General features: G+C 44.9%; 1 protein-coding gene across 1 annotated transcript in view; it reads right to left on the bottom strand.

Annotated features, from left to right (window-relative positions):
- The window catches only part of VPS13B (vacuolar protein sorting 13 homolog B), a 2,999,480-nt gene that overhangs the window by 1,095,653 nt on the left and 1,882,302 nt on the right, over nt 1-21,525 (bottom strand). Inside the window, exon 31 of the mRNA XM_086966051.1 lies at nt 18,571-18,774. Coding sequence (XP_086822177.1) covers nt 18,571-18,774 — 204 coding nt within the window. The remainder of the gene's footprint in view (nt 1-18,570; nt 18,775-21,525) is intronic.

Below are 21,525 nucleotides of genomic sequence, written 5' to 3'. Positions count from 1 at the left end.
CTATGTATTTGAAAGAATGGTTCCTCTAAGGTTAAAGTCTGGAGCTCACTAACATGCCTGAGTGAGGGAATGGCAACTAAGAATGCCACTTTCCATGAAAGAAACTGAAGGGAGCATGAGTGAGGAGGCTCATAAGGAGGACCTGTGAGTATGGTTAGAACAATGTTAAGGTTCCTAGAGGATGCTGGAGTAACCCAAGGAGGAATGACTCTTTTTAGACCTTCCATGAATGCTTTAATGACTTGGATTTTGAACAGTGAGAGATGCTGCCTATTTTGGAGATAGACAGTCATTGCAGCGAGGTGTAACTGAATGGAAGTGAAGGCTAAATTAGCCTTTTGCAAATGAAGTAGGTAGCAAATAATGTCTTGCACCGTGGCTTTCATAGGATCAATTTGTTTAGGTTGGCTGTAGTAGACAAAATCTTTCCATTTTACTGCATAACATGCTCTAGTTGTGGATTTGTGTGTCTGCTTAAGAATGTTTATACATTCTTGTGGTAAATTAAGATAGCCAAATGTATGACTTTAGGAGCTAAACTGCTAAAGTGAGAGTTTTGGGGTCTGGGTGTCTGATTTGTCCTTGATTTTGAGTGAGAAGGTCTGGTCTTTTGGGGAGCTTCTTCCGTGTAACTACTGAGAGATCTAGTGGTGTCGTGAACAAGGGCTGACATGTCCATGTGGGAGCTATTAGGATCATGGTGAGAGATGTTTGCCTGAGTCTCAGAACCAGAAATGGAATGAGGACCCTAGGCCACTGTCTGCTCTACCCTATGTCAGCAGCAACCGTTCACAAGGTGAAGCTGGGCCACAAAGGCATCTTCCACTTTGTAAAAGAACTTTTCAGGACTTTGGTTAATGATCAAAGGTTTGTGAATGCAACTGCCCTCACAAACCAGTTATACTCTGCATAATTTGTAAACGTGAGGGAGGCACTCATTACATGCCAGATTTCTTTTGTAAGGGCATATAAATTGCAAATGAAAAAGATATTTTTTTCTGGCACAGTACACTTTGTACATTACAACCAGCATTTCAGCAATCACAAGGCCAGTGATTTTGTGGATTGCAGGTGTTGCATTGGTAAAAATGCTCACCACATCAGGTCCATTGTTCCTAATTTGGTGAAGGTGCATTGAGTTCTGCCACCTGAACCACAAACCACCTGGCTGTGATGAAAGCTCCATTTAAGGTATTGTAAAATATAAAGAAAGTGGGAAATCAGCCAGTGCTTAATTTAAGCCAGTGGTTTCTGGTGTTCAATAACGACACTTAACTGTTAACACCAGCACAAAATAGTTTGCCACATGGTGGCGATGTTTGTCTTCTTTTAAGATGAACACAACAACAGTTGTTTATTAATTTATAACACATTAAAAGTGATTAATGCATCCCGCCCAAGCCATTCTTATAGCTTTGGGGATCTGGAATAAGTCTGAATTGTCACACTTGTAGGAGTGTGATGGTTAGTAGCTGGTTTGGCACTGTAATTCGTAGCGGCAATGGGTGCCGCAAGCTGCAGTGGCCTCCTGACAAGGGCCCAGGCATGTATTTTTTTATCTTTGTTTTTCAAAAATGATGCACTGAAATCAACACAGTTAATCATGATTAATGTTGTAGTAGAATACAAAACTGAACAGTTACTAGAAGTAACTCATGAAATACCACTGACACTTGCTGTTGCAGTAGCTCCCTTATGCAACTGCTGTACATCACACAGATAGCAGTTCAAAGCTGAAGCTTGCTGTGAATAAAGTAAATCCTGTTATTGATCGTTCAACAATTTATACAAAAATTCAGCAGGACATTTAGGTTTAGCAATAAGTTTGAGAGCCTGACTTTAACAAAACTCTAATACATGTTATTTTCCTAACTTATACTAAACATCCTCATCTAGAATTTTTGTACATTTCTGGCCATATGGCAGGGTCACTACCGGTGTCAGGTCCTACAAGCTGCGCCTCCCCTCTGGATGTGCGCATGCGCAGTGTTACCCCGGGAATTGCCCGGTCTACGCCCTGAACTCCATTTACCCACTAAAGGAGGGCCCTTACTCTGCGCCGGTGGCGTCGTGAGTCCACGCGCGCGGGGTGGCTACCAGCCTAAGGAAAGCGTGAACTACTCCTACCCGCGCTCCTTTGCTTTGTAGCATCCATTACCTTGCCCCTGGAGTTGTGGGAGTGGCCCGCAGGCCCCTCCCCCTGGGCGGGAACCTCCATAGGATGATGCCCGCCCCCTCAGACCTCAAATATGTGCTCACCGATAATGACCTTACCGCATGCCCCATACCTAATAAATACGACGACCTATGGGAAAAAATTCTAAAGGACAGCTACACTGGCTAATAAAACAGTATCAACGTATAGCTACCAAGGGAAAAAAGGCCTAAAGACACATAGCATTAAATACAGTTCACTTCAAACAGTATCAACGTATAGCTACAAAGGGAAAAAAGGCCTAAAGATACATAGCATTAAACACAGTTCACTTCAAACAGTATCAACGTATAGCTACAAAGGGAAAAAAGGCCTAAAGACACATCGCATTAAATACAGTTCACTTCACACATGACTTGATAAAAGGGGGAAAAATTCCTAGACAAAAGCATCAACAAAATATACCAACAGTTCATCTCTATTACCCTGTGAGACCCGTGGACCGTACATCCAGAACTTACCATTCAACCAGACATAAGAACTGCTACCAAACATTTTGTTCCAAGGGATGGTGGGTGGGAAAACAAAGAAGCCCCGAGCGCGGGGCACACCGTTTCGGCGAGGGAGCGTCCAGGGACAAGGGGGTCTCCTGGGCGCTCCCTATCTCTTTATTCCCGAGGGGCCAGGTGGCCCCTCCTCTAGCCCGCCCCCCTTGACCCGGACCCACTTCCCAGGATCCGGGTCAAGGTGGCCGCCAGCCAACCGGCGGTGGGCCGCGCCCCCCAGGGCACGCCCCCACCGCCGAATGGCAACAAAGGAAACTGTGGGGGCGACGGTCGCCGCGCCGCCATGCGTGCGGGGGGGCCGAGGGCCCCCCCTTTTCACATGGTCAGCGACTAGCTGCCGCCTCCCCCCCAATCCGGCACCCAATCCCCAGGAACGTGGACACGAGACGTCTTTACTTTTTGGAAGGCGGGCGCTAGTCGCCCGGCCGTATTTATTAAAGTATGAAATTAAAAAAGGTTTTAATTGCATAATCAACAATTTATACAAAAATTCAGCAGGACATTTAGGTTTAGCAATAAGTTTGAGAGCCTGACTTTAACAAAACTCTAATACATGTTATTTTCCTAACTTATACTAAACATCCTCATCTAGAATTTTTGTACATTTCTGGCCATATGGCAGGGTCACTACCGGTGTCAGGTCCTACAAGCTGCGCCTCCCCTCTGGATGTGCGCATGCGCAGTGTTACCCCGGGAATTGCCCGGTCTACGCCCTGAACTCCATTTACCCACTAAAGGAGGGCCCTTACTCTGCGCCGGTGGCGTCGTGAGTCCACGCGCGCGGGGTGGCTACCAGCCTAAGGAAAGCGTGAACTACTCCTACCCGCGCTCCTTTGCTTTGTAGCATCCATTACCTTGCCCCTGGAGTTGTGGGAGTGGCCCGCAGGCCCCTCCCCCTGGGCGGGAACCTCCATAGGATGATGCCCGCCCCCTCAGACCTCAAATATGTGCTCACCGATAATGACCTTACCGCCACAGGCCAGCATTGTTAACCGACGATCTGGCCTCCCCCTGCCTAGACCTACCCTAGAAAGTTCTCACTCTAGCAAACCTTCCAACCAGGCCCAGACCCCAGGCCCCTTCCTTCCTCTGTCAAATGGACTCCCCTTACCAGGTAGGACAAATACACCCATGTTGGATCATCTGGAACTGGGGCTTGAAATAATTTGTCCCGCTGTGTGTTGATCCTCTTTATTGAGTGATTCAACGCCCTGACCGGGTCCTTGCCACCCTGGGATCAGTTGAGACCCACCCACTGTGCCACCCGGGCTTGTCCTGAAGACCCACCCACAGTGGAGATGAACCCATCAATCAGTATTCGCCTCCCCAGTTTGGCCCATTCAGTCCCCCCTAGGTGAGGTATCACCACTGACAGGGGGTCGGGCTGCTGAGCTAAAAGTCCCTGAAAGCAGTTCCTGAACTGACCATGGCACAGACCCTCAAACCCACTCTTCCCTGTCCTGCGTCCGGCACGTTGTTTGTGCTGGCACATTTTTAGCTCCTCAACTTCTGACGAGGAGTTCCTCCCCTGCGTGGCAGGTTTGAGAAACTGCAAGAACCAGAAAAAGACCAAGAAAACCTGGGCAACCATTTTTAGCTCCTCAACTTCTGGTGAGGAGTTCCTCCCCTGCGTGGCAGGTTTGAGAAACTGCAAGAACCAGAAAAAAGACCAAGAAAACCTGGGTAACCATTCCCACTTCCACCTTAGGGAATGGGTAACACTTACACCTGCCAGCAATACTTGGGCCCTTGGTGTCTTCTTTCTCGACGTATGCTTTCCTTTTGACGTCCACCCACTGATGATGTTGCGGTGTGGAGTACTCCTCAGATATCCGCCATGGACCCAGCCGTGACTGACGTAAGCATCCCTTGGGCTGTCCACCTGTTGCAGCTGCTGTGATATGGAGCACTCCAGGTATCAACCATGGACCCGGTCATACATAAATTGGAAAGATAGACACACACCATTAGTCTTTCCGGCAATAACTGCTGTACACGTGTCAGACTTACATTACCATCAGTCGCTAAACTTAGCTAATCTTAATGCCAGATCCGTACACCTCAACACGCCGACAGCAAATGTTAAGCATAGCCTCAGTTTGTCTGCTTCCTACCCACGTCTTTATGCATAGGATCTATGTGTTAAAACAAGACGGCTTACTTAGCAGTGCAGTATCACAGTTGTTGGCTCAAGATTTAGCACAGTCCAAACTCCGCCAGGCCCTAAGCTGGCCCCAAGGACCTTTTAAGTACGCCACTTTGGCTTCTGTGAAATATCATCCCAGCCACCCGGACATGATCACATGCATCCCCAGAACTATGTGATGCCGCAACTAGGCTCTTGGGCACCTTTTAGGTGTGACATCAGAGTGTGTATCTTTATCAGGACCCCCATTATTCGTTCTAGAGGCTCTAGGCCCTGTCTCTATGCCATTCGTGGTTCCCCCACCATATTATTAATATATGGCTTTGGTGTACCCCTAGAGCTCAACGTATATGGTGGTAAATTACTGTGTGCTATAGAGGTCTTCCCACCGAATCATTTGCCTCCAATCTCATCCTAGGCTCAACGTATATTGGCCCGTTTACCTGTGTGAAAAATAAGTTTACTGACTGAACCAAAGGGGGTGTGTTTAGTACAAATACATATATTTGTTGTTATACACCTGCCCTTTTCCATTTACTCATTCATGACATTAAAGAGTGGTAAAACAAGTAGCTCTATATTCCCTCAAGACTTAGCCTGAAGGCTGCACGCAATACAGCTAACCCTAGGATAGTTTACTAATAATGTTGGTTTAAACCTATCATCCATGAAGGGGGCGTTTGGACAGGTGCAATGTTAGGACTGGCGTATCTCCCCCCTATATTAGTGAACAGCACCTCATATGGTGATTAGCTCCACAATGAAATAAGTCCATTGTTTGGCTTTCTGCCTTGGCTTGCGAAGGAAAGTGGGACCTGGGAAACTGTCCCTCAGTCTCGCTAAGCCCTACCCTTAGATGTCGTTAACCCCCAGGTTGACCCCAATGGAAGGTGGTATACCCTATTCGTGAATGGTTCCATGATTGTTCCAACTATCACCTAGCAGACCACTGATAGTCGTTCTATAATGACAAATTTGACTTATGGCAATGGCTGTTCCTCGCGTAAGAGAACTAAGCAGCAACCATGGCTTCGATAAAGTATAGCAAGTGCTTATGGGACATGAATAAGCAGCCCAGGCATGTCACCAACCATCCCATTCTCCAGGTGAAATTTAATGTCCCCATTTTGCGTGAGCTCTGATTTAGACAATGAGTTTTTCAGAACTGAACTCATCAACCGAATGCCAACAGAGCATATTTTGGGTAACTCACCACCCCTGGTGGGTACCCGTCTCATCAGGGAGCTGCGTCTGCCTTGTGAATTCTACCCAGGTACAACCCGAGCATTTTAAACGCCCAAGTTCCCCATTGCTGGGTCCCCCCCGGCACGTGGATGCGATCCAGTTGATGGGCATTGGTGACTTTGTGTACCTCGGGTCACATTGAATACAGCGGATACCACCCGTGCCAATTTAAGATGGCGTAGGTGCCACCGTTTTTTGGGCTGACTGGATTCTTAAATGCTTGAAGAGCTGGGGATGTGTTACCTTACCACACTTATGTTACACTGGCTACTGATGAAAGAAATGTTAAAGGTACAAGTCTAATTTCTGCTAGAAAGGCAGCAGCCTGCCCCCCAATAACCTTAATGTAACAATATACCCCGATAATGTACACAAAGTAATATAACAATAAAATAAAAAATGTTTAGGGCACAACATTGCGACAGTCAGATCTGCCTCCTGCCCAACAGCTTTTTTGCAATAATGAAGTACAAACACTGCAAAACCAAATTTATCAGAACACATCGCCTTCCTCTTAAGATGTCACACAATTTGGTAACGACCAACCCTGAAGTATTTATTTAACACCCACCCGAATGTCTCAATTTACTACGAAGGACCTAACAATGTTCCGTGATCCGGGACATTCTGTTTTGTCCAGCACAGGGAGATTACGCGCTTTGTCCAGACTCACGGGATGTTGAGCGTCATCACAGAGTCTCGAACCCAGTTCCCCAGAATTGAGAGCAACCACCCTAGCCGTTACAGCCACTTTGTCTGTGGTTGATCTATATCCTGCCCAAACTTCACAAACACCCTAATGGTAGTCCAGGCAGACCCGTCATCTCTGCCTGTGGATGCCCGCCTTTCCTATCAGAACCCTCACACAATTTCTAGACACCCTTTTCAAACCGTTTATTGTACTACTGGGGCAGTTTGTGATGTAGGACTCCCTTCTCTAATGTCACCCAAGACGAGACCATATCTGGGAATAAAGATGTGGTGAACTCAAGGACACTGCCACCCCAGGCCCCTCTAGAATTTCTGTTGAAATGGCATCACAAGTGGTACCGCTATATAAATTATGTCATATGATTTGTTTAAAAAGGACATGGTTCGCACTCTAGCAGACTGAGTATTTACCATGATGCATGATACGGAGAAAGCCAATTTCTCGGACCTAGCCTATGTTAGTTATAGAAGGCGAATAAGCGTGTAACTTGGTACACAAAACCAATGAAAGCTCAACACATTATTGTACGTCCCCGAAGGGCACCCACGAACACTGGAAGGAACTCTACCCTTTGAGCAAGTCCCCCGTATCCGTAAGTATTGTACCATTGAAGAGGACTACCTCACAAATGCCAATTCGCTCTCTAATAAGCTTAGCAAAGGAGGATAGCGCAAGGAATTAGTTCAAACTTCTTTAAAAGGACATGTTTCCCTACGAGACCCTTTCAGTATACCAAGGCAAGTACTAACTAATCCAATTATTAGTGTACTGAAATAAAACTGGAAAATTATTATTCAAAGAATGTGTCCCACTTCTAGTCGGGGGTCCAGACTAGCCTACATTTCCAATTGAAATGCGAACCAATTCCTTCTATGTTGTAAAATGCCCTTATGAGAAGTTGTACCTAGGGCAAACCACTCAGGCAATAAAGTCAAGGGTTTTACAACACCGGTACCGCATCAAGTGCGGTACTCGAGCGGCACCGTGAATCCCTCTCAGGACCCGAACCGAATCAGGTATCGGAGCGCTTTACATAGCCCCAGTTACGTTACATGAGGACGGACCCACATTCATTTTTTAGCACGGGGAGATTTAAGTGATTTACCCAGAATCACAGGAGGTTTTGGCGTCCTTACCGAGACTAGAACCCAGATCCCCAGTTTCAGTGCCCTAGCCGCTAGACCAAATCATCTCCTCTAATTGCACTACATTGTCTCAAAATTAAACGCTTTGGGAGTCCTTTCCAGGTGAAGCCTCTGCGGACCCCCTTGATTTTTGTAATACTCCCTGGAACAGCAGTCGGAGAATACTTATAGCAGTACAGTGTAGTGATTGTTTTAAATTAATGGCGTACAAGATTGAATATCAGTATAGCCACACTGCGCACGTCTCTGAACACAAAGCTGCCATTGTTGACAAAGTGCTTCCTGGAACCATACATGTTAATGAGAGGGAAGCTCCTACTGTAGTTGCATTAATTAAGCAGTGCAAATCCCTCTAACCAGATCGCCCACATTTTACAATTGGCAATTACAAGCAAACCAAACTCGTTTGTGCCTCTCACCTTTAGGAAACACAAGCAGAGAAAGTAACTGTCATAATATTGACTGTACACGTTATTTAAGAAAGAGAAAGCGGTAATTCATATGTCAGTGTAAATGTGAATAGAAATGGTAAACACAGATGAAGCATATATAAGAAGGACGTGAATTGTTCTGTAGAGAATGTGTTAGCTGATCAGAACATGTAGGGTAACACTGTCAGTGTTGTTGCCTGAACGTTAATTATATCTCAGAAAAAACATCCATTTAACGAGATGTAAACCATCCGCCTCGGAAGCCTGTGGAATGCCAGAAAAAACCACGCGGTGTCGAGAGAAATATACACAGCAGGAGCAGCATTCTGTTATCTACTGGTGTTTAACCCACTTTAGCGCGCAATCCTTTAACACGCCACTCCCGCCCCACCTAGGCTCATTGTAAGGCTGAAGGGAAAATCACAAAGGAGAGACTCAAATCACCTATTTCTCTGACCTGCATCGCACTAAAGAAGCAATTCTAAAATAACCGGCTTCTCAACCGTACACTTGCAACAGCTGTGTTCTCCACTTAACTTTTCGGGAATCACAAGCCTTCCTCCGAGCTCCGCGCCCTTCCACCTCTGTCTGTTAAACGCCGGACGACGGCCTGTAGCTCCCCCGAAGCTGCTCCGCCTGGAAATACAAAAACAGGGATCACGACGTTCCGGGCAATGTCCAATGTTCCTCCTGTAAACAAGGAGTTAGCTTCCAGCGAGGTCCCGGTGCTCTGCAACGCCGACCGAATCACCTGGAAAAGAAAGCGAGATCATTAAAACAAAGAAGCCCCGAGCGCGGGGCACACCGTTTCGGCGAGGGAGCGTCCAGGGACAAGGGGGTCTCCTGGGCGCTCCCTATCTCTTTATTCCCGAGGGGCCAGGTGGCCCCTCCTCTAGCCCGCCCCCCTTGACCCGGACCCACTTCCCAGGATCCGGGTCAAGGTGGCCGCCAGCCAACCGGCGGTGGGCCGCGCCCCCCAGGGCACGCCCCCACCGCCGAATGGCAACAAAGGAAACTGTGGGGGCGACGGTCGCCGCGCCGCCATGCGTGCGGGGGGGCCGAGGGCCCCCCCTTTTCAATAGCAGTTCAAAGCTGAAGCTTGCTGTGAATAAAGTAAATCCAACCAGTAATCCCGCCGATAATTGATGCTGGCAAAGTATCAAGAATTTCTTATTTTGTATAAGTACATTTGAAAGTTTAGTTCAGACATCATATAAGATAAGCACAGAAGTATACACCAGCGCTCATAAGCTCTGTGTTTAGTTCTGTGTCTGGATGAAAGGGAGCCCACCTGGGATGTGTTTGCACTGAAGCAACAATTACTAGCTCTGCACACTAGTGGAATATGCACATAATGCCGACATATGTGGACTTCTTATATCTAGCTTGCAGAGTTCAACATAGCAAAATTACAGTTCCAATCAGTAAAGGACTTTGTCTATGTTAAGAAACGGTACAAACAACAACGGTTCTGTTGGATTTCGTTCAAAATAATGTATATAAATCTACTTATATATAATACTCTGGAACTTAGGAGAATCTTAATTATGTGATAAATCACTTTAGCAAAATGAATGCAACCAAATTAAAATATACACTGATTATAATACTGGTAATTCTCCCTGTTGGGTGAATCATATATTGACTACAATAGTTACCATCACTGTGTAAACAACATACAAGTTGCTCCATGAATAGTAGATGTCGGCACACTGCTCGTGCAAAGTACAAAATGTGCAATATGTACAATTTACATATGAAGACATTACAAAGCCTGGCTAAGTGAGCTCAAATAATTTTAAATTGCAAAACAGGATAAGTCCAAATATCATGTTGACGTTTTGACTTGGAAATACGTGTTAAATAATTTCATAGTCACGTCGTACTCAGGACAACCATGGAGTCACCCTCAGAAATGTGATGGCTTTAGGTGTATTTGTACTAATACCTCATATTCTTCAGAAAAGCCACAATTTGTTGTGCCTTTCATAAAGCCAGAATAACCTCAAGAGAGCACTATCCAGGTAGAGGCATTCCAAACTGACAAAGCCTTTTTTTTTTACATTACTACTGACAACCCGGCACTGTGATGATTACTGCTTGAGATCTTGCATATGGGGGCCACTATTTTAATCCTGTCTGATGTAGTCACTATTACATCACTAATAATACAGTTGCATAAAGTAACTTGAGGGGGCAGCCCCTGCAAAGTACATTGAGGGGGCCAACCCACACGCTAGACCCAGTCAGGAGCTCTCAGGCCAGGGACCCGCCGCCCGTGCACAGTGCCATAGGGGGAAGGAGGGCGCATCGCAGGGGCTGCAGGAGCTATTGTTACACCACTGTAATAATATTAGTATTTCAGGGTGATTTTCATTGATATTAGTAGCTCTTATTAGAGAAATGGTTTCAGGACCCCTAAGTAGTCATTCGACAAAGCCATCTTTCTGCAGAATTTAGTCTGAAATGTAGTAATTAGAGAACTTTGAAGTTTCATTCAGAGGACACACACCTACTTCATCAAGAGGGAGGCTGTCTACGTACATTGGCACAGCACATTAAACAGGACATATGCAGATACAGAGGATCCAGTCTTGCTTCATCTTTGATCAATAATAGGCAAGATGCCCTACCTCATCCACCCAAGGATGTCACAAAAGCAGCTGTGATCGGCACAGCCCTCCACTCAGCCTTTCCATCTGCAGGCATCTGATACTTCAGCCTGTGCACATCAACCACGCAAACCAGTGGCGGCAGACAGTCATTCGTGCGAAGGGAAAATAATGCAGAAACCTGTGGCATTGCCTAATTCAATGTCCAGGGCTGCAATTTCTGGATTTACTAAGCACTGTAAAAAAACAATATATCATCAATCAATAAGGACAATTCCTAAATATTAATAAATGTCACTTTGGATGACCTTTTAGCAAGGTAAGGAAGGGCGTGTCTGCGAACAGGTTTGTGTAATACTATACCACCGTTGCATATTTTTAACTGGTTCGCAGGGCATACTATCCCATTAGAGCACAGCTTGCAGGCAAAGAGCTACGTTTGAACCCAGGCACAAATCAAGACTGAGCAAACTCCTGCCTTTATATTACTCCAACACAAGGCTTCCGCAGATCACAAAATAAGCCCAGATGCTGCAAATACGGCTGCCAAGTCAATACAGGAAGAATTACAAAAAAACTTTAAAAATGAACTTTCACATAAGGCAAATAACACACTGTCAAAAGGAGCAGATACCAGCAACCTATCTCCAAATGTGGACCAGTAAAGACCTAATGATAGCTCCCAAAGAACAAGCTCAGGCTCCTAATTGGAAACACACTCACTCAGCAGAACAAGCAAGTACCTCTAATTGGAGTCACCACAGCTATAATACCCCTTAAAATCTTCCTTTCAACGTATAAACACATCATTAAATGGAAACCTCTAAAATAAATGACAGACTCAATCACAAACGTTTAACAATAAAAAACTATACAAGTAAATAAGTACTGTTATAAAAGATATGGGAGGATTCCGCCTTCTTGTAACTGTGCTTGGATAACAGAGATGTGTGCAATTTAGGAAAAGGGCTGATGGAACAGCGTGGCAAGGATCCAAATGATCTTGGATATCAATCCCTGCATTACAGAAAAGTCAAACTTCACGTTATGCATCTAGACATACAGTAGGTCACAAGTAATTATAAACAAATGTCTACTGGAATTCAATCTCTTTTTGCAAGAAAACTACAGAGGTGAACTATCGGCTAAAGTCTCATACACTAATGGCAGGGAGCTGAGATGAAAGAAGACTGGGTAACACCAACCTTGAACATCTGGAAACCTGTGTTCAAGCAACCATTCACATTTCACCCTCTGGAGCTGATTCACAAACTGGCAGTAGCACATATGCCATAAGCAGATCGTCAACTGAGGGCGGCTCCATGCAAGTCCTACAGAATAGACCACTTCATTGTGGGGGGTCAAGTGACCTGCTCACCCAATAGCCTACGCATTTATTCCACAAAAATGTATAATACACAAGGCTACCATTGACTCAACTAGTGCATATCAAATAATAAAGTTACTAACTTAGTTTACATCCTACATGCTTTTTAATACCTCAATTCAGTCACAAAATACCAGGAAAATACCTTCTGGTCAATAGGCGCAGATGTAGCAAGACACTGCTGAACAGTGACACTTTCTGGTTACGTCTCCTACGGAGCATATTAACTGTAAGCCAAACAGTTAACCAGTCTTGTACCCCTTACACCCTAAATCATCAAACAAAAGTCTCTTTCATTCAGTGTTCTTATCTGACTCCAATCCCTTTTCAACCACTTGCAAGTCACAAGCTAATAGCACCCTTCCACAAGAAACCAATACAGACCATTCCGCTATTCCAACTTAAAGGCAGAATTTTGTTTTTTCTACCATAAATACAATAAAAATATAAAAAAGACACTGGAACTGTTCGTGTTCAATGAGTCCACTAGACACCTCTCCTCTTTCAATGTAATCAATCCAAACGTCACTGTGGCTCTAACCACCATGTGCTAAGATGCCTCCACTATCTGGACCTCATGGGCAAGGACCTAGAAGGCCATCTTCCCATCTCTTCCTGACAACCCACTCAACCAGTCGGCTTTCCCAAAGCTTAGTACTGGATCTTTTCTTTTTCTCCCTCCATGCCTCCACTCTTGTTGACATATTCTCGCATGGATTCACCTTTATGCTAATGATAGTCAGATTTGTTTTACCTACCCCTCATCACTGTAAAGGATCTCTGCTTGTCATACAGTCATTTGACATTATATGGCCTGTTATTTCTTCAGCAACAACCAATGGTGTAACAAAATCTGAGGGGTCACCATTACCTGTTCCCTAACTGCCTTGCTGCTTCTGAGTGTTTTATTTGTTTGCAGCTGGCCAACCCAAGGGGGCTCCCTTTGAGGTGAAGGGTGTGGGCCCCCTCCTGTACTGCGGTGCATGGGGGCCCCTCCGTTAAACCCCTGGCAACAACTTATAATCAAGGACCAACATTATCGATGTTTCTGATTTCTTAGTGCTCTCAACTCTTTCCTACTATTGGAGGGAAAGTTCTCGGCATGGCTCTGGATAGTAGTGCGGTCATGCCGCAAAACTTTTTCTGAGTATAATAATAATAATACTGAATTTTATAGAGCGGCTACCTCCGGAGGAAGTGTCCCGGCACTAGGGTGAGCAGTAAGAGTCATAGTGCGAGGAAGTTCAAATTATTGCGTGAAAAGCCATGTTTTCAGTAAACTCCTAAAACCAGGTTCTGAGGGTGCTTGTTGTATTTCAGGCGGCAGGGTGTTCCAAAGAAGTGCCGTATTTGCGGAAAAAGTTCTGCCACCCAAGCGAGCACTTTCTGCTCGAGGGACGTGGAGATGAATCTTGTGGTTAGAACGTAGGAGTCTGGCCTGAGAGTATCTAGGCAGTCGTTTTTTTAAATAATTCGGACAAGTCCCATGTAAGGCTCTGTAGGCCAGGGTAAGCGCCTTAAATTTTATACGACTGGCCACAGGTAGCCAATGTAGCCTGCGTAAGTGTGGGGAAATGTGGTGTTTGAAAGGAACGTGCCTTAGCAATCTTGCCGCCGAATTCTGAACTGTTTGCAACCGTTGTATCAGAAATTTCGGGAGGCCTAAATAAGGGCCGTTGGCATAATCAAGCCTCGAGGTAATCATGGCATGAATAACCGTTTTTCGGCAGCCCTCCGGGAGCATTCGAAGAAATCTCCGTAGGTTTCTAAGTTTACTAATGCAGCCTCCAACGACCTGCTGTATATGGGGGGCAAAGGATAGACCATCATCCCATGTAACCCCCACATTTTTTGCCTTTATGCTGTGAATCGGTGCAGAGCCCATCTCGGACGGCCACCAGAGCTCGGCAGGAGGGTGGGCACCTTTCCCAAAAAAGATAACCTCCATTTTACCCGCATTTAATTTCAATTTGTTGATATTCATCCAGCAGGCCACATCGCGAAGGCAGCCCCTGAAGTTAGCAAAGGCTGCCTCTGATACCTCAGAAAACGGGAAAACCAATTGGGTGTCATCAGCGTAGGAAATTGCGGTGACTCCCCAATTGGCAATCAGCGTAAACAGCGGGGCCAAATAAATATTAAAAAGCAGCGGGCTAAGAGCTGATCCCTGTGGGACCCCGCAGTTCAGGCTCCTGGATTCTGAGGAGAAGGCGCCTAAAGCCACCTTCTGAGATCTGCCGGACAGATATGAGTGGAGCCATCCCAGTGCCTGGGCCTGAAGGCCGATCTCGGCCAGGCGTTGTAATAGCCTGCCATGATCTACTGTGTCAAAGGCGGCCGATAGATCCAGGAGCACCAGCATTGCCGATGCTCCTGAATCCAGCGACCACCTGACTGATTCGACAACTTCGATCAAGGCGGTCTCGGTGCTAAAACCGGATCTAAAGCCTGATTGTGTTTCATGGAGAACATTGCTCTCTTCCGTGAATTTATTTAGTTGCCGCTGGATTAATTTTTCTAGCATTTTGCCCGGAGCAGCCAGTAAAGAGATGGGGCGGAGATTGCTTAAATCTTCTGGAGCACAGTTTGGCTTTTTTTTCAATGGGAGTAAGGTGGCATGCTTTCAGCTCTCCAGGAACACTCCGGTAGAGATGGACGTATTCCATATGTGTTGGGAGAGTAGGCGCAACGAATTCCGCCATCAAACTCCAAAGCTTTGGTGGGCAGGGATCATCAGGAGATCCTGATTTACATCTGTTTATTTCCTGCATGACCACATCCAGTGTAACTGGTTGGAATTGGCATAAGGTCAGTTGTGGAGCTCTATTCTCCGCTACGTCAGATTTAACAGTACGACCTGCAGGACTAAAAGAGTCAAACACTTTCAGAATTTTATTCTCAAAATATTCAGAAATTTTGTCGCATAGTTTGTTTGAAGAAGTCACATCCAACTCAATGCATCTAGGTTTAAAAAAGGACTGCACTATCTTGAACCCTCAATTTTCCTCCAGTGAGCTCGACAATGAAGCAAGCCCACTGAGTCCTCTCCTGTTTAATCTGGCAGGAGATCCCAAAACTAGGCTGAAATCCAGGGAGCATCAAAAGTGCAATCTCTCTATAACAGACGGAATCTTGCTGCCTCTAGTCAGCCTAGGACAGACTGGAGCTGGCGGCAGGGTAATCATAAAGAGGAGACAGCCCTTTTAACATGGAATTGTTTTGGGAAAAAGCTTTATGGCGTACCAATATAAATTTCCAGTCAGACTCCCGTAGCTAAAACCTTTGCCTCCATCCTGTCTGTGACATATAAGGATGGTGTCTGCACACTTTTGTATAAAGTATGGTCGTGTGAGGCATACAAGTATGCATGGTTGAGGGAATCCACATATGTGGAAAAGGGGGAGGCTGACATTGTTCAAGGCTTTCAAAGTCCATGCTCGAACTGAGAGTCTCACATTCAACTTCTCTGTCCCGCTCCTAAATGCGGTTGATTTGGTGGGTGAGGGGAGGTGGCTCACCAGCCCTCTTTCTCACAGTTGCATTTCTTTTCTCAGTGACTGCAGCACTATTCCTCTCTTCCTACGTAAATCTGCATAGCTTAATGATCGCCTTCTTAGGCTCATATACATTTACCTGGAGTGGCTCAAATCGTTCGGGGGAAGCTACAATGAGAACATTTGCTTGTGTCTGCTGATCATGCAGCTATCATTCCCCACCAGGTTTGGAGGACTCATCCAGTGTTCCAAAGGTAGAAGAGATCTGACTTGACCAGTACTGTCTGTGGCCAGTACTGGAGTTTGCGTTTTTCCTCAACATCCAAGGAGTACTTTAGAAGGAAGTACAGAGCCATGCATTTAGAGTATAAAAGCCGGAGGAGCAGCAAATGCTAAAAGGTGAGTTCTTGAGGGCCACAAAACAGGAGGGATATTGGGTTAACCGTATCTGATCACTTGATAGTGACTATATAATACAATACCCACATGGGTAGAGTAAGAGGAATGTTGCAGCACACAAGAAGAGATTCAGCTAGCAGAGCAGACTAACAATGAACAACAGTAGTGGCCATCTGTTGGATCCATCTGCATTTGAATTAAATGCGTAATTTGCATTGTACTTGAAATACACTTGCCTAGTCAGTGGGAGTTTCTTCTGTCAGACCTAAAATCGGATGCTAAGTTATCTCTGTGCACAACAGTGGTGAAGCACCTTCTGGAAATCTTTGTGAATTTGGTTAAATTGACTCTGTCAACTTCAGTATGGCGAAGCTGTTCCTTTATTCCTTTCAAAACACGTCATTCACTAGGCTTTTCCATTCTTTGGGGGATCTTTCTCACCCCATTTTTTTATCTTCACCCTGATGCCCTATTACTCAATACGAAAGCCCCTTCTACCAGCTGCTTCTGTTCTGCTGACTGCTCTTCATTTCCTCTTTCATTCGGCTCCTTCTCACCTTTCCTCACTCTCCAAGTCTCCATTTCTACGTCATTTTTGATTCTCTTTAATCATTCTTCTTTCCTTGTTAATCCCTCTCCATTACCTCATTTCACATTACTCTGTTCAGTTGCCTTCCTCCGTTGATTCTCCTATTCTCGGTCTCTCTGCTTCCTATTCTGTACCCCACTTTTCCAATATTTGTCCGCAAAAAACGTCTATTTCCTCTTTTAGGTGTATTGCTGGAAGCCTTTATTTTAACATCAACAGACTGGATTTTATACCGGATCTGTAATTTTTATTTATTTACGATATGGGGTGAGGAGGCATCAATTTGTTTTTTCACCAAACTGACTTCTTTGATGGGCTACTTTCACCAAAAAGACATTTATCAAGTTAGTTTGTTGAAGAAATTATATATGGTTCTCATATGGAACTAAAGGACAGATGTACAAAGTATTTTTCCGGTCACAAATTGAATTAATCGCAGAATTGGGCAGTTTGGGACTGTAAAAATGCTTGTTTTAAAATACAAAATGCGATTCGGTAACTTGTTATCGAATCACATTTTGCATTTGCGGTTCGGTATTTGGAAGGGGCATGTTTGGGGCGTCTTTCCAAATACCCAATAGGTATGGTATGTATTACAGTTTTGCGACTGAATTACGGGCTCAAACCTGTACTACTTTACCACCAGTTTAAAACTGGTTCTAACCCATTCGCAAAGAGGAAGTTGTCCCCTCGGGACCTCGTCCCCTTTGAGAATGCAAATAAAAATAATTTTTAGGAGCAGGGATTGTTCCAACGGACCACTGCCTACTCTTAAAAAATAAAACTGCAAGTTTTTCTTCTTAATTGCATCCTATCAAAAAGCAATCACAAATACGGTGGTCTTCTGACCTCAGAAGGCCACGACTCCTGTGATGTCTGTGACTCCTAATGTGTCGCAAACTGTGACCTACCTCATTAATAAGCATGAGGAAGGTCTAATTGCGACCCACTAGGAATCGCTTACGAAACTCAAAAGACTTTCATACAATGGGAATACCGATTTCCTAATTGTGATTCGAAGAGAATCACAGTTAGGAAATCAGCATTCCCAATATTAGTACATCTAGTTCACTGTGTACTGTTCTCAAACCTACATCGTCAGAAGGATAATGGTAGTCAAAAATGCAATGAAGAAAGGTTCAAACATGTAAACATTTATAATGCACAAATGTTTCACGGAGAGAATTAGTATAGTACAAGAGGATGTGTTTCAATAGGAGAGTTCTAATGCAACTTTAATTCATAATATGAGATTGGTGGGGATCATTAAGGGTAAAACAAGATTTCTCAATGAAGGAGAGTGATTATATAGAACAAAAACACTAGCAGTGGTGGCGGCAAATGTAAAAAAAACACTTACTAAAAGGACTGTGACAGACATAAGGGAGCAACAGAACTGAGTCTGTGTTTCAATATTAAGCAGAGACATTCCCAGAATGGGTGGGCTTGGAAATATTCGCCTGCTATTTGTTTTTTACAGGTTTGAACATAGACTCCTTTCAAGTATTATAGGGCTTAACATCATTTACTGACTAGATATGTTTAGCTACAACCCAATAACGAACAATCCGAACCAAAAACATAAAAAAGGAATAACAAAAGTATGTAAAACATTTTTCAGATATAAAATAATCTTTTCTAGCTAGCTATGAAACTTACAAAATGACTTAGGTAGTCATTATTGCCTACCTGCTAGCCATGTTCCACTCCAGAGCTGGATTCTGGGAGTTTCGTTCACTCTCCGTCAGTGCCCCACCTTTGCTGCTATCTTTTTCGGGTTTAAGCTGATCCCACTGGGCAGTACCTATATTGATGGACTGCAAGTCTATTTGGTATTGTCTGTCCTCAACTTCTGAACCTGGGTCACGTAGTATTCCCAAATTCATAGCTCTCCTGAAAAGGAAATACATGTTTCATGATTAACACCATTTCAACAAGTCCTTGCAGTATTGAGCAATGTTCACAATTAAGTGAAAGCTTTAAGACTTTTTTCAATATGTCTGTATATTGAAGATGTTGTTAACCCTACCTGAAAAGGGTAGAGGCACAATTTTATTTGATATTCAACACTAGATGTTAAAGAATATGCCACTAAGGTTAAGGAAAGATTAAAAACAACAAAAAAGTCAATCTTACATCTGCACACTGCTAAAATAAACCATTTAATAACTAGAACATAATTATCTTGTACAGCGGTTATTAATCTTGTGACTTCTGTGAACTCCTATTTAATCATCACTGAATTCGGGGGACTCGTGCTGAATTATTACTGGGATCCAAGGACCCCAATCTAAGAGATTTCTACCTACGATTTGAATCTCAAAACAATACACACAAATATTTTAAAAAGTGCGCATCAGCACTTTACTTTGTCTTTTTGCTCGTAATGCATGCTCTCTCTTTTTAGTGATTCAGCTGAGGCCATCCATCATCCATACTATATTATGATTTCTGTACTCCTGCTGCTCCCACTAATCTAGCCATGAATACCAACTCAATTAGTAGCTGGCAAGTTCAATTGCCTTCAAATTTACAGCAGAACGTTTTTACATTATGTATGTGTGTGTATATATATATATATATATATATATGTATATATATATATATATATATATATATATATATATATATATATATATATATATATACTACTATAGTAAAGGAAGAACTTTCAGCCTTTGAGGCGGGTAAACTCGGGAACCACAGCGCCAATCCACACACCCGATACACCGTTGGAATCGTCAGGGTGTGTAGATGGTTATAGGCTATATAATTATAACGTTATTTAAAAAATTTACAGTAAAAAAAAAAAGTAGTCCCTCCGAAGTAGCGCCGGCCGCGAGGTGCGTGCTCACGTCAGGAGCGGGGGAGGAGCAGCGTCCAGGAGCGCGACGAGGAGCGGCGGACATGACGTGGGGGAGGAGCGGTGACGTGAGGAGCAGCGGACAGGCCAGCGGAGGTGCGAGCAGCGGACAGGCTGGAGGAGCGGCGGCTGAGGTAAGGGAGGGGCGAACATGGCGCGGGGGAGGAGCGGTGACGTGAGGAGCAGCAGACAGGCCAGCGGCGGTGCGAGCAGAGGACAGGCGGGAGGAGTGGCGGCTGAGGTAAAGGAACCCATGTCGGGGCAGGCGGGGGCCCGGGCTGCTGGACAATGTCGGGGATGGCCGGGGAAGCCTGTTGCTCCCGGACAAGGTCGGGACGGGCGGGATATATATATATACAAAAACACAAAGAGGCCCAATACCGGAGTCACCGCATTTATTTGCAGGCACAGCAGCGCAGTAAGTTTCTCCTTCTCCTTACGCGTTTCGACAAAACATTGCCTTCATCACAGGTGGAGCTCTTAAAGTGTAATATAATGCATGAAATCTATGTTACATCCATATGCCTTTTAAATAAAAGTTCAATTCTTTCGTGCTTGCATCAAATGTCTTAGTGGGTTTATTTACTCACGATGTCTTGTGCTTTCTTAACATGCGAAAATTCACTTTTCATTTTGGCCTTGCAACAATGCCAGTCCTCCGGCACGATCAGAACAGGGAATCATCCCTTTCCAAATCCCTTTCGACAAAACATTGCCTTGATCACAGGTGGAGCTCTTACTCACGACATCGTGAGTAAATAAACCCACTAAGACATTTGATGCAAGCACGAAAGAATTGAACTTTTATTTAAAAGGCATATGGATGTAACATAGATTCCATGCATTATATTACAACTGCCAAGCAAAATGCATCATTGGGATTGTATTCTAATACAGACTGTCATGTGACTTTTAAAATAAAAGGCGCGCATATATGCACTTTGCACTTTAAGAGCTCCACCTGTGATCAAGGCAATGTTTTGTCGAAACGCGTAAGGAGAAACTTACTGAGCTGCTGTGCCTGCAAATAAATGCTGTGACTCCGGTATTGGGCCTCTTTGTGTTTTTAGAGAGTTTAGTGATGAGTTGCTCTGTGCCCATTGTCCTGAGGCCGCCCTGTATGATCATGTTTCCATAAGAAATGCCTTTTTAGGTCTCGGCCTGCGTAGGCTGCGCTTGCGCAGCCTCGCTGGCGAGTTCTTATGCTTTCCAGAGTGGGGCTTGAACCCGCCCCTCTTCTCCATTGGCTGGCCTCCTAAATGCTGGTAAGCCATTGGAGAAGAGGATTGCCCTTTAATTTAAGCCCCGTCTTTTTTAGATTGAGGGGCGTGTTTTTTAGGTTCTTTCTCTCCTCTTCCCATTGGCTGGAATGTTACATTCCAGCCAATGGGAAGAGGAGAGAAAGAAAAACACGCCCCCAGTCGGAAAATGAGAGGGCTTTTCTGAGAGTCATTTCTGCTTGACCGCCGCCGGAAGAAGTAGAGAAGCTGCCGGTGCGGTGCTCCCGTGGTTAAGGGAGAGCCCTGCAGACGCCCCTAGTGCAGCCCGACGGCGGAGGGGGCGCGAGGCACATTGCCGGTGCCTGCCCCCACCGCGGGAGAAGCAAGGGAGAACGTCCGAGTCCTCTGCCCCAGCCGGTGAGTGCTCGCTTTTCTTGTTGTGCTGTGTGTGAGGTCGTTTCTGGGAACGAGGGCTTTGGGAAAGAACGCCCTTCATCACTTCTTCTTGTTGTCACTTGGTGGCTCTGGGGCAGTCGTCGTCGGAGGGATCCCCATGCACAG

This window comes from Lissotriton vulgaris, chromosome 4_1 (genome assembly GCF_964263255.1).
Source record: "Lissotriton vulgaris chromosome 4_1, aLisVul1.2, whole genome shotgun sequence".
Lineage (NCBI taxonomy): Eukaryota > Metazoa > Chordata > Amphibia > Caudata > Salamandridae > Lissotriton > Lissotriton vulgaris.
Note: the sequence above shows the minus strand (reverse complement) of the source record. Positions and strands in the feature narration are given on the sequence as shown.